This window comes from Mus caroli, unplaced genomic scaffold, assembly GCF_978045245.1.
Source record: "Mus caroli unplaced genomic scaffold, Mus_caroli_1 scaffold_11, whole genome shotgun sequence".
Classification (NCBI taxonomy): Eukaryota; Metazoa; Chordata; class Mammalia; order Rodentia; family Muridae; genus Mus; species Mus caroli.
The window spans coordinates 118,051,921-118,064,579 of NW_028227266.1; the positions used below are offsets into that span (position 1 = coordinate 118,051,921).

The 12,659-nt window shown below is 52.4% G+C and overlaps 1 protein-coding gene across 4 annotated transcripts in view; it reads left to right on the plus strand.

Annotated features, from left to right (window-relative positions):
• Dlec1 (DLEC1 cilia and flagella associated protein) overlaps nucleotides 1–12,659 on the plus strand; it is a 43,499-nt gene that overhangs the window by 16,455 nt on the left and 14,385 nt on the right. For all 4 annotated transcript variants that reach the window (XM_085828173.1, XM_021173107.3, XM_021173108.3 and 1 more), the window contains exons 9-19: nucleotides 275–411; nucleotides 1,623–1,715; nucleotides 2,399–2,489; nucleotides 3,012–3,174; nucleotides 5,463–5,655; nucleotides 6,304–6,362; nucleotides 6,727–6,895; nucleotides 7,334–7,427; nucleotides 7,580–7,710; nucleotides 7,816–7,974; nucleotides 9,199–9,338. In XM_085828173.1, coding sequence (XP_085684299.1) covers nucleotides 275–411; nucleotides 1,623–1,715; nucleotides 2,399–2,489; nucleotides 3,012–3,174; nucleotides 5,463–5,655; nucleotides 6,304–6,362; nucleotides 6,727–6,895; nucleotides 7,334–7,427; nucleotides 7,580–7,710; nucleotides 7,816–7,974; nucleotides 9,199–9,338 — 1,429 coding nt within the window. The remainder of the gene's footprint in view (nucleotides 1–274; nucleotides 412–1,622; nucleotides 1,716–2,398; nucleotides 2,490–3,011; nucleotides 3,175–5,462; nucleotides 5,656–6,303; nucleotides 6,363–6,726; nucleotides 6,896–7,333; nucleotides 7,428–7,579; nucleotides 7,711–7,815; nucleotides 7,975–9,198; nucleotides 9,339–12,659) is intronic.

Below are 12,659 nucleotides of genomic sequence, written 5' to 3' on the forward strand. Positions count from 1 at the left end.
CAGGGTCCATTCGGAGTGATATGTTGTCCCTTTTTTAAAACTAAATTTTTATTTCATGGGTTTATTACACACAGGTGTGTATTGTGCCACGGTGCACATGTGGCACATGTGGCAGTCAGAGGGCACCGTGTAGGAGTTGCTTCTCTTCTTCCACTATGTCCATCTGGGGGGATTGAACTCGGGTCTTCAGATTTGGCAGCAAGCCCCTTTACTTGCCCCCCCCCCACCACCACCTCCGGTGCCCTCCCTGAGCAATCTCTTCCCCTGGTCTCAGTGTCACCAGTGTTGGACTGTGGCCACTGCCTCATTGGAGGGGTGAAGATAACCAAATTCATCTGCAAAAACGTGGGCTTCAGCGTCGGCAAATTCTGTATCATGCCCCAAAAGAGCTGGCCGCCGCCGAGTTTCCGGGTGAGTGGCCGTGGACCGCGACCCAGGAAAGGAACGGAACCCACCCAGGCAACTGAGCTTGGGGGAGGCCACTGAGCCACACCTGGGACCAGAAACCCACAAAAGTAGGATGTCGCAGTCTCCAGATGCACACGCCATGGCCTGAGGACAAGAGTGTAGAGGTTGGGGGGTAGCATGCTTCCAGTCATGGCTCCTGTGCAAACCTGGCTGCGGCCGTGCCCTCTTGTATTTTTCAGTGCTGTCTCCAAGACGACCGCGCATGCTCAGCGTTATCATTGCAGATGCGAGCATTATGTGAGACCTCAGGCAGGCAGCTTTGCTCGAATTCCGTATTAGCACAGTACTTAAAGATATTTTGGGGACGGGGCTATGGCTCAGTCGGTATAGTGGGAGAACCCCTTAAGTCCTCAGAACTGACATAAAAAGGCCACTGTGGTAGAATCTCAGTCAGAGGCTGTGGAGACCATAAGATGTCTGGCTCAAGCTGGCCCATCAGCCTTCCTAGGTGCTGTGTTCCTGGCTACTGAGGGACCCTGTCTCAAAAAACAGGCAGACAGTGTTGTTGAAGGACAATATTAGAAGCTGTCCTCCAGCCTCCACACACACACACACATACATGTGCACCTACACACATGCGAACATAGGCACACATATTACACACAGTATGTTTTGAGCCGACCTTTCAAAGAGAGGGACTGCACATAAGCTTAAGTATCCCCAGGCTCTCTGCTGTGACCCTATGGGCTGGGATGAGGGAGCAGAAGGAATCCTGTTGTCCCAGCTCCCCACTGCCCAGGCAGCCCCAGCCTGGCACCAATGACGTCACATGTACACTGTCGTTTCTATTGTGACTGGTAGATTTCCCCACACCTTCTGGCCTAGAAATATGAGACCTCCTTTCCCGGACATGTCTGTTGCCCGGTAGGGTCTTGTAAGCACCAGTTTGTGCCTCTACCCTGGAGGGTTTCTTGAGAAAACCACAATTTTGCTACCAAGATGGCAGGTGTCCTTGCGACACAGAAACCAATAAACTCATGGGGACTGAGGGGCATGGTCAGAGGCAGATGCAGGGGCCACCAGTTCTTGGAGAATCCTTAAAATCCGTAGACAGCAAAGCCGACATTTGGAGACGCCTCCAGTGTGAGCGCTGGATTTTTGTAATTTCTTCCACACTATTGTGTAACCCTCTGCCTTTTTCTTTTTTTTTTAAGGCTGTTGCAACTACTGGCTTTGTAGAGCAGCCTCCCTTTGGAGTAATGCCTTCCGTGTTTGAGCTGGCCCCAGGGTATGCCATACTGTTGGAGGTAGGTAATGTGACCTGTCTCTTCTGCTTACCCTTGGTGGCTTCCTCAGAAATCCCACTCTCACCTCCCCCTCTGTGTTCTCGTGACTCACGCCCACACTGTTCCGACCCAGGTCACAGCATCAGTGGGTTCTGGACGGGGGCATGTGTTTGTGTTCTGCAGGGTGATGCATATGACTGTCTTATGACTCCCACAGGACATCCTCTGGCCTCCAAATACACTCCGTGGCACACCATCCCACATACATACTAACTAGCTCCATTAATTTAAAAAGTCAGTGCAGGGCATTGCGGTTTGAATTTGAGATGTCTCCCATAAGCTCATCTTTCAGTTTCCTCAGCTGCTGGCATTATTTGCACAGTCTATAGAACCTTTCACAGGTGAGGCCTCACTGGTGGAAGAAGGCCAGCAGGGAGTTACAGGGAGACCGCGGATGATTACAGGCAGACCTCTAAGGGTTACAGGCAGACCTCCAAGGGTTACAGGCAGACTGCCGGGGGCAGGGTGTGTGTGTTACAGGTGGACCTCCAGGGGTTACAGGCAGATCACCGGAGGGGTGGGTTACAGGCAGACCCCTGTGGCGGCGGGGGGGGGGGGTGTTACAGGCAGGCCCTGGTCCTTGCCATGCCTTTTCTGCTTGCTCTCTGTCAGTCTCTGTCACACACACTCTTCCTCTCTCCCAGGTCTTGTTCCTCCCTACTTGCCTAGGACAGGCAGAAGAGACCTTCATCATCGTGTGTGACAACTGTCAGATAAAGGAGGTGGTCGTCGTAGGTGGGGCATGGCTCCAGGAGCTGCTTTCTACAGTACCACTGCAGGGGCATGCTGTGCCCGCCCCAACTGGGAGAGAGGGGTCACTGCCTCGACCTCCTGAGCCTCTAGTTCCCTAGTGCCAGGCCACAGGTGAACTCTTTCATTCTTTCTCTTGGAGTCCACTTTGAACTCTGAGAGTCGCCTGTGACCTGCATGGCTCACGCTAACACCACTAAGGTTTTGAAAGGTTGGAGAGGGCATTTTTCTGAGTTGTACAGATGCACATAGTTTTTCCTTTCCCTTTCTTCCTCCCTCCCTTCTTTCCTCCCTTCATTTGTCTGTCCAGTTCCACTTAGTAGTCATTAATTAATCATATGCAAGGCTCTCTAAGTCAAAGTCTCCAGACCTGAGGGTGGATGGGCGCTCACTTTCCTTTCTGCATGCTCCGGGGACGCTGGGTAAGGTCATCTGCATGGGATGTGGCATGGGTCCTGTGGCAGCCTTTGGTGGTACTTGATGGGCCACACGACTCTCCTCCGTCAGGGACAGGGCAGCTGGTGGCATTGGATCTGATTCATATTTCTGGTGGAAAAAATGAGCCAGACCCAGGAGAGCTGAAAGATTTAACAGCCCAGTACTTTATCCGGTTTGAGCCTGAAAACGTCCAGTCCACCGCAAAGAAGCAGCTCATCATCAGAAATGCTACGTGAGTGCCGGGGGGAGCTGTGAGCCCAGAATGGATCGAGAAGCATGGAAGGAGCCTGAGTCACACTGCCAATCGTGCAACCATTAGACATGAGTGGCCGTTTCTCTGTATTCGGTGTGTGTGTGTGTGTGAGATGTGTGAGATTGTGTGTGTAATGTGTGTGTGTGGTGTCTAAGGTGTACAAGGTGTGTGTGGAAGAGAAGTGTGTGTGAGGAGTATGTAAGGGGTGTGTGTTTGTGATGTGTAAGGTGTGTATATGATCTGTAATGTGTGTGTAATGTGTAAGGTGTGTGTGTGATGTCTAAAGTGTGCGGGGTATGTGTGAGGAGTATAAGGGGTGTGTGTATGATGTGTAAGATGTGTGTGTGAGGTATGTGTGTGTGTAAGGTGTGAGTGAGGAGTGTATATGTGTGGTAGGGAGGGTGGGCTCAGGCGCACATGTTTGTGGGGTCTGTGGAGGACATGAGTAGGCTAGAAGACAAGCTCGGTTCTGGTTCTTCGGGCGCCATCACCTTGGTTTTTGTGAGTTGTTATCGGGGACTGTCCTCAGGATTTGGCCTAGGCGAGGCTGGCAGGAAGCCCAGAGGATCGGCTGCTCTGCACCTCCAGCACCGGGATTATGAGCCTGGGTCACCACACTGGCTGTTGTTGCTGTTTTGTACAGAGTCTCACCTTGTAGCCTTGACTGACCTTGAACTCATTCTGTAGACTACACTGGCTTCACATTGACAGAGACCCATCTACCTCTGCCTCCTGAGTGCTGGGATCACCATGACTGGCTCAGGATCACCAGGACATTTTGCTTTTTTGTAGTGTGGGTCCTGAGATGTCACTTGGGCCCCCATGCTCACAGAGAGCTGTCTTCCCAGCCGTCTGTTTCTGTTGAAATCAATTACAATGAGATCAGATGACAAGTCCCCCCTCAGTGCACCAGCCTCTTTTTAAGTTCTCGGCAGGCATTGATAGCTACTGGCGACTGTGCTGGACAGCGTGGCCCCATCGGTTCTTCATCTCTGGGAGAAGCCAGGTGGCACTGTGTGCGTGTTGCCTGCCCACCAGGCCAGTCTGTGTGTGTCTGTGTGTGTGTGTGCCTGTGTTTGTGTGCGTGTCTGTGTGTATATGTGCATGTGTGTGTGTGTGTATTTGTGTGTCTCTCTGTGTATGTATCTGTGTGTTTGTGTGTGTGTGTGTATCTGTGTGTCTGTGTGTGTGTGTGTGTGTATGTATCTGTGTGTCTTTCTCTGTGTCTATATGTGTGCCTGTCTTGGTATATGTGTAGGTGTATGCATATGTGTGTGTCTGTGTGTGTCTATGCATGTGTGTATGTGTCTGTGTATGTACATGTACACACACATATATGTGTATTATATATACTCATAGGTAACTATAAAATGGTTCCCAAGGCTTTCTTAAGCAGCGTTGATGTGTTTGGCCTGCGTCCTTCCCTCTCCTCCTGCATTGACTTCCCCCCATTGCTCCATTTCTCCAGTCATACCACTGAGTCCTCCTATTCCCCTGTGGCGTTTCTGAGTAGGTATCTAAGGAGAGTTTTCCAGAGATGCCATTCTGTGTCCATAGCATGGACGCCTTCCAGATCCCAGGCTGGGTCTTTAGGCTCAGCCCTCACCGTCAGGATATTTCTTAGGCAGCCTTCAAACATCACATTCATCAGCCTTGAGCTTAGTGAGCCTCCAGCCCGAGCTGCCCTGGGACACAGGAGTCAGCCACTTGGCGTGATAGGAGGGACTGATCTGGCACCCCCACCCCCGCCCCACCACCCCAGCCGCATGCCTTGAGTCCTGTCCTTCCTGGTGCTATAGAGCTGGCACTGTCCCTGTTCCTAGCTAGTAGTCTCTGTGAATACAGCTATCATCCCAGCAGGCCATGGCTGGAGGCAGAGGTGAGAGTGTGGTAGGGAAACCAGAAACAGCTCAGGTGGCGGGGAACACCTTAGAGAACAATCCTAATATCCTGGGATGCCTGGAACTCCTCTAGTGTAACAATTAGAGTATGACATCTCTCATTGCCCACGTCCTCTGACTCATTGTGGTTTCAGTCTCCAGCTGCTGTGGTGGCGGGTAGGGGGTCTCCACTTTGGACTCCCTTGCTGTCTTTACCTAAGTCACCCTCAGCTCCTCTGTGGGAAAATCTTGAAGCCTGATCTGGTCAATTCTTGTCCAGAATAGAGCAGACTGATCATCCATCTAATGGGAGGGCCTTGAGGGAGAGACGAGGCCTTGAACCCACAGCCCACTGAACGGTTGCTCCCCCCATGGTTGCCCCCACAGACACGTGGAGCTGGCCTTCCACTGGCAGATCATGAAGCCCAACCTGCAGCCTCTGATGCCTGGAGAGACGCACAGCTCAGACAGCATCAAATGCTACCCTGACAGGGAGACAGCCTTCTCCATCATCCCCGAGAAGGGCATCCTCGAGTCCCACTCAGACCATGAGTTCATCCTGAGTTTTTCACCTTACAAGGTCATTCCTTAGTCAGTGACAGGGGTTGTGGGCTGTGTGTGTGTGTGTGTGTGTCCTCCCCCAACCCCCATCTATGTTCCTGAAAGATCCTGAAACTACAGCTGGGCCTGGAGAGGCACATGGGCTGCAATGTTAGTCTGGTGTGCAGGACTTGGCAGCTTGTTTCCTGGTTCTGGCCACATGTTTCCCCCCCTGCCCCCAAGACAGCCTTGTGCTTGTCCCTCAGCCCCAGTGACTTTCACAGTTCAGCTACATCAAAGCCCATAACCATCTCCTCTCCGCCATCCCTCCGCAGCCCCTACGGAGCAAGGCATGAGCTCCCGACCAAACGCTGGCCTGCCACCGGGCTGGACCAGGGCTCTGGTTTTAGCCATTCCGAGCCTGAGAGGGGCATGGCTACACAGGAAAGGGTGGCACCTTAAACACACCAAGCAAGGATGCTCATGGAAGCCAATATCCGACTTGGGGGCTGGGGCTTTCTTTGCTGCTCTGGCAGGGATCCCATTCTCCTAAGATGGAGAGAGGACCGCTGGGAAATAGCCTGTCTTTCAGAGTCCTCTGTCACCCTGGCTCAGGACCTAGGTCGCTGCAGGCAGGCAGCCTGTCTGGGAAGGCAGGTCTGGTTATCATGCCGCGTTTCTCTTGCAGCTCAAGTGTTTCCACAGTGTACTGCAAATGGTTCTAGAAGCTGTCCCCGAGCCCTTGAGGTGAGCAGGGGGTGAGCCTAGGTAAGGGAGACTCGCTGCTACCCCTGGGCAGCCCGTCTGGTTGCTCCTGAGGTGCTCTGGGGAGGTCTGCATGCTGCACTGGCTAGAGGTGGGTCACCAAAGGGCACGGTGCCCAGGGCCCAGTCTGAGGACATGCTCTGATCTCTGGAGGTAGCAGGCCTGTGCCTCAGGCTCTCAGCTGATCTGCTGTCACTTTGCACTGTCACCGTGTAGACTTTGTCACATGACTGTGTGCTTGGGGGTTGGGGGGTACCGGAGCACTTTCTGTCCACAAAGACCAAACAAGTGGGATAGAGAGAGGCCAGGCCATGCTCAGTTCCAGTTCATAGTGGGTTCTGTTCAGCTCAGGGTTGGAGAACCTGGGGGACTACTCCTACTCAGTGGATGAGATGATCGTCCTGGAAATCGAGGTGAAAGGCTTGGCGGAACCCTTCCAGGTCCTTTTAGAGCCGTACGCCCTCATCATCCCTGGGGAGAACTACATTGGCATCACCGTGAAGAAAGATTTTAAGGTGAGGCATCCTCTTCCAGCTTCGGCTGGTCCAAGCGATGCTGGAGTTAGGTATAGGTATAGTGCAGATAGAGTTCAATAGGTCACAGCACGGAGCCCAGTCCTGTTCAAGGGACCCCCCCCCGCCCCCCGCCGGTGCCTATGGTGGTTCACACTCCCGGGCCAGGCTCGTCTGACTTATTTTATCAGTGTTCCAGAATCTTCTGAAGTCAGGGCTGTGGAACTCTTTCCTGGGCCTTCAGCAGGATATGGTACTGAATGCCTACATCACGAGGGAAAGGCGCCTCTTGGGAGGGAGGCCTGGGGCTTCAGATGGTCAGCAGCCAGCAGAGCATCGTATGATCCCTTGGGAGCCTGTGGTCCCACTGTATTCCAGCAAGTTCTGCTTTGATATGGAAGGGCAGTGCCCAGGCAGCCTGGACTTGCGTGTGTCTTTCAGATGTGGAACAACAGCAAGTCACCCATCAGATACATGTGGGAAAGGATCAGCCACTGCCACATCATCGAAGTGGAGCCCTACACTGGGGTGATAGGTAGCTCACCTGCAGGAGGGTGTGGCCTGCCTAGGGCTGGATGCAAGGGTGCCCGTACAAGACCCTGGATGTCCTGCAGTCAAATCCAGCCTTGGCCTGGAAGGAAATCATCTCACCTCTGATCTCTGCCTCGATGTCCTCTTCCTCTCCAGAGCCCAACGAGGTCGGAGATTTTGAGTTAAACCTAACGGGTGGGGTGCCTGGCCCAACCAGCCAGGACCTGGAGTGTGAAATCAAAGACTCACCGTACCCGGTGGTACTCCACATCGAGGCCTCATTTAAGGTGCTGTGGGTGGGTGGGTGGGAACCAGGCAGCTGGTAATGCCTGGAGAGGTTAGGACCCAGTCACTTCCCGGTCAGGCAGTGTCACGCCCCTCTGGCGTTCCAGGGACCTGCTGTGGCCATTGATGTCCCAGCCCTTCAGTTTGGTCTGCTTCGCCTGGGAAAGAAGGCTTCCATCTCCATCCAGATTCGGAATGTCAGCCAGCTCTCTGCCGTGTGGCATTTGAAGGAGAGCCCAGTCTGCCTGGCAGAGAGAAATGAGGATGTAAGTGGGACCCTGCAGTTCCCCATGGGACACTTACCCTTGGCGCTTGTCTGAACTGGGATCCTTGCCCTGAGGCAGCAGTCTCTAGGGTGGAATTCATCCCCCAGCCCCCAATTCCACCAGTGTTTCCTGTTCCCTCTTTTCAAATACTGGATGCAGAAGAGGGTGGTGTGGAGGTTCTCCTTAGAATCAGCCTTTGTCCAGAATTCAACCAGGCTATTCAACCAGGAAGGAGCCACAGCCACCTCTGCAGGCTCTCCTGGAAAGTGTTGCAGTTCAAGTGCCTGCCACCTGGTGGCAGCTGGCAGCTCAAACCTGAGGGCTCTACAAAGAAAACTCAAGTTTGGGGATGTGAGCTGTTAGTTGCTTTCAATCCACAGCAAAGCACGCGCACACACACACACACACACACACACAGACACACACACAACATGGTGGCACATGCCTGCATTTATAGCGCTCTGAGACAGAGGGGTCAGAACTTCTCCGATGATGCTAGGGTGGGGTCAATCCTGATCGAGAGGCACCTCCAGGCAGTGTGGTCCTCATGCCCATTGTCCTGGTCTCACGGAAGGGAGAGCAAATGTCCTTTCTGGTGTGGCCCTCCAGTGACATTCCATTAACCAATGTGGCCCTCTTGGGACCCAAGGCTTCTCAGCCCTACAGGTACCCATGTCATCAGGGGTAGGGGCTGGGATAGAGGTCCCTTCCCAGAGCAGACACTGTGGGATACTGTCTTTGTCGTTTCTCATAGTCTGTCTGCTTTCTCTCTTTTGTATGAGGAGGAGTGGGGGTGGGGGTGGGGGAGAGAATACCAGGACTGATACAAGGAGTATCCGCTGAAGCTGTCTGAGGTTAGCCTGGGACTGCACAGGGCACCTCCTCCAGAGCACCCAAGCTCCCCTCCTGTTCCTCTTTGGTCTTCTCAGCCTCCCTCTCCCACCCTAGTCACCTTCTTCTGGCTCCCACCTCTTAAATCTGTGCCAGGGAGCGGCAACCTCTGCCTTGCCTATCCCCTTGCCTGAACACTCAGGTTTTGTTGTCTTTTTCCTGACATTCTCACCCAGCTGTGGCCCCACGCTTGCTTGTTTTCTCCTTGGCCTCATGCCTGTGAGCCCCAGGGGCAGCTTGGGGGTGACCCTGGTCAGGCCTAGGTAACCTGCAGCACCTCAGTTCCCTCGCATCAGCCTCGAATCTTCACTGTTCCCTCTGCATCGGCCTCAGGTGTCCCCCTTCGACATCGAGCCTTTCTGCGGCCAGCTTCTCCCTCTGGGGGAGTGCAGAGTGACCATCACCCTTGAGGCCTCCCAGTGTCAGCGGCTGCAGACAGTCCTGGAGCTGGAAGTGGAGAACGGGTCTGGGAGGTACAGCAGGGTGGTGCCACAGGGGAGGACAGTTGGGTGGTGGCACAGGGGAGGACGGCTGGGTGGTGGCACAGGGGAGGATGGCGGGGTGGTGCCACAGGGGAGGACAGCAGCAGACGCTTTCCAAACTACATTTATAGTTTGTACAACTATGTGCTTATCTAGAGATGTTTCTGAATTTAAAACTACAGACACAGGGGGCTGGAGAAATGGCTCAGGGTTACGAGTTCTTGCTGTTCTCCCACATGACCAGAGTTGATTACCAGCATCCAGGCCAGGCGACTTACAGTCGCCAGTAACTCCAGCTCCAGGGTAGCAGGCCAGGCTGGCTGTCTTCTGGCTTCCATGGGCTGTTTCCTAGTAAGAGGAAGAATGGGAAACTGGAGACACCCCAGATCACAGAGAACGGGCACAAAATAATCACCAACACTTTTAATGTGTTTTATAAAATGGTGGTGGTGGCGCCGGCAGTGTTTTTAATCTTTCTGATCATCTGGCATAGCTCAGAACACCCACAGGAGGAGAGAACTTTGTATGTTGAACCTTACAAAGTTAAACATTTTTCTACTTTAATAATACTATCAAGAGAAGCCAAGCCACAGAGTGGTTGAAAATATGATCAGAAAGAGAGACACTGCAGGATGCGCTGCGGCTTTTGATAGCAGCAGGGGTGTGGGGTGAGTGGAACAGCGTTCCCAGACAAACACTGGGAAGGTGGAGCAGATTCAGAAACGCCAGCAAATTCTCATGGTGTTTCACCTATTTCCGACCTGCTTCCTGACCTGGAGCATGTGACCACAGCACCCCACATGAGGACTGTAGCACAGAGCACAGAGTTCTCCATGCTAATAAGTTTTCTAGATGGGCTGGCAGAGGGTTTGGGCCAATAAGCTGCCCTTCCTGAACATTCCTTCCTGCAAAAGGTATTTAATCTCTGGTCCACCCTGAGTAGGTCATAGGCATTCATTTTCCACTACCAATAAACAGTTTGGACAAGAACCACCATGGAATGAAGCCCTCATCAGATCCAAGCAGCCTAAGGTCCCTCTGTGCTCCTGACAGACACTTACCCCTGAGCTAAACCAGATCCTCCCGCCCCTCCCGCCCCTCCCGGCCACTCCTGGCCTCAGGGTTCCCAGTGGCATCTGGTTTCCAGGAGTTAGGGAACCCCAGCTTTGGCCCCAGCCTGCATTGTTTCTCCCTTGGGCTGGAACCCCAGCACCTCCTGTCTCTCGTCTGCAAGCATCATTCCCAGGAACTCGGACCCACACAGGGGGTCAGCTCTGATGAACTTAACTTCAAACCACTTTGCAGAAGCCTCGTTATTGTCACACAAAGGCACTGTTAGAAAGTCAATTTCCGACTACCAAAACCTCTTCTCTGATCTGGGACTTGTCTGAAGGAGCCCAAGCCATTCTCAGCCATACAAGACAGAAAAATCAGCCCCATAAACCTCAGATAGCAGTCGATCATTGACTGTTTACAAAAGGCTGCTTCAGAGCCCAGGTGCCATCACTCAGGAATTCGTGCCAGGGACACTGGCTCTGCTAATTTCCCACTACACCTGTGTTGGGTGAAGTGTTGTATGTGTGTGTCTTTAGTCTGGCTGGGGTGTAAGGTGTTCAAGCCTTCCATGTCATTGTCCATCTTAGTTCTGCTCACTCTTTTTCTTTCTTCTCTCATATGTTACATCCCCCAGTATGTTCCACTCCTCCCAGTGCCCCTCATCCCTCCCCTCCCCCCCAGATCCATTCCTCCTACATTTCCCTTCAGAAAGCAGCAGTCCTCCCAGGGATGTCCACTGAACACGGCATACCAAGTTACAATAAGACACCCTCCTCTCTAGGCAGGACAAGGCAACCAAGCAGAAGGGAAAGAGGCCCACGATCTGACAGAAGAGTCAGAGACACTCCCCACTCCCACTGTTAGGGTCCAGCAAGAACAACAACTATGCAACCACAACACATGCGCAAGGACCTAGCTCAGACCCACGCAGGCTCCATGGTTGTCTGTCCCTTCAGTCTCCAAACCCCTGTGAGCCCTGCTTAGTTGATTCTGTGTTCCCCTGGCATCTTTGACCCCTCTGACCCCCCCCACACACTCCTTCCTCCCGACACCCACAACCGAACATTAAGTGGAGTTCAGTTCCTTCTTAAAAGTAAGCAATTGAGGTCTCCAGCCCATTCTGGTTGAACTGTCCATTTCCTTTCTAATTCTGCCAGTTTCTGGGAGGTGCACACCAGGCCCAGCAACACAGAATCAATTACTGGCTCTTGTAGTTCTCTGTTAGGTTAGATAAATGAGTTACAGGGAAAAAATAAATCTATTCCATCTTTTATATCTACTTATAGATTGGGTTTTTTATAGTATCGTGTCAGTCCAGACTCCACCAGAGAAATAGAACAACAATATATTTATTAAAATACAATTTTGGGGTTTGGGGAGATTGGTAAGTTAACGAAGTACTTGCTGTGAAAGCATGCACACTGGAATTTGGATCCAGCACCCACATAAGAAGCGGAGCATAGCAGCGCGAGTGTGTAACCCCAGTGTCCACATAAGAAGCCAAGCACAGCAGCGCGCGTGTGTAACCCCAGTGCCCACAGCAGTGCACATGTGTAACCCCAGTGCCCACAGCAGTGCACGTGTGTAGCCCCAGCGCTGGGGAGGCAGAGACAGGCAGAGCCCCAGGTCTCACTGTCTCACCAGCTTAGCTGGACTCTGTCTCAAAAAATAAGGTAGATGGCATCTCAGGAGGACACCCAACATTTACACTCATCTCAGGCCTACACACACACACACACACACACACACACACACACACATGAGACTATGCTTCAGCCAGACATAGTGCATGCCTGTAATACCAGCACTCAGACAGTTGAAACAGAAATTTCATGAATTTAAGCACTGTCAAAGATACATACTATATAGTATATATATACTCTATGTTATATAATATACAAACTGTATGTATGCATGCATGAATGTATGTATGTATGTATGTATGTATGATTTCTTGCCTGAGTATAGCTGGCCAGGCAAGCCCAGGTTCTTGGTTTTAAGGCCTCTGAGATTATTGACAGGCCCATCTGGACTCTCTAGAACAATCTCCTTTGCTTACTCCATCAGCTCACCATAAATGTTAATCATACTACAAAGCACCCCCAGCCATCTAGACACACAGAGCACTTGACCATCAAGCTCCTGCCTCATGACAAGGGGGGAGGGGGAGAGCAAACAAAAGCAAACCTCTTTACGTCCATCAGTAAACTGAGGATGTGGCACCGAGTGCCACACAAATCCCAGGGAGAGTCAAAA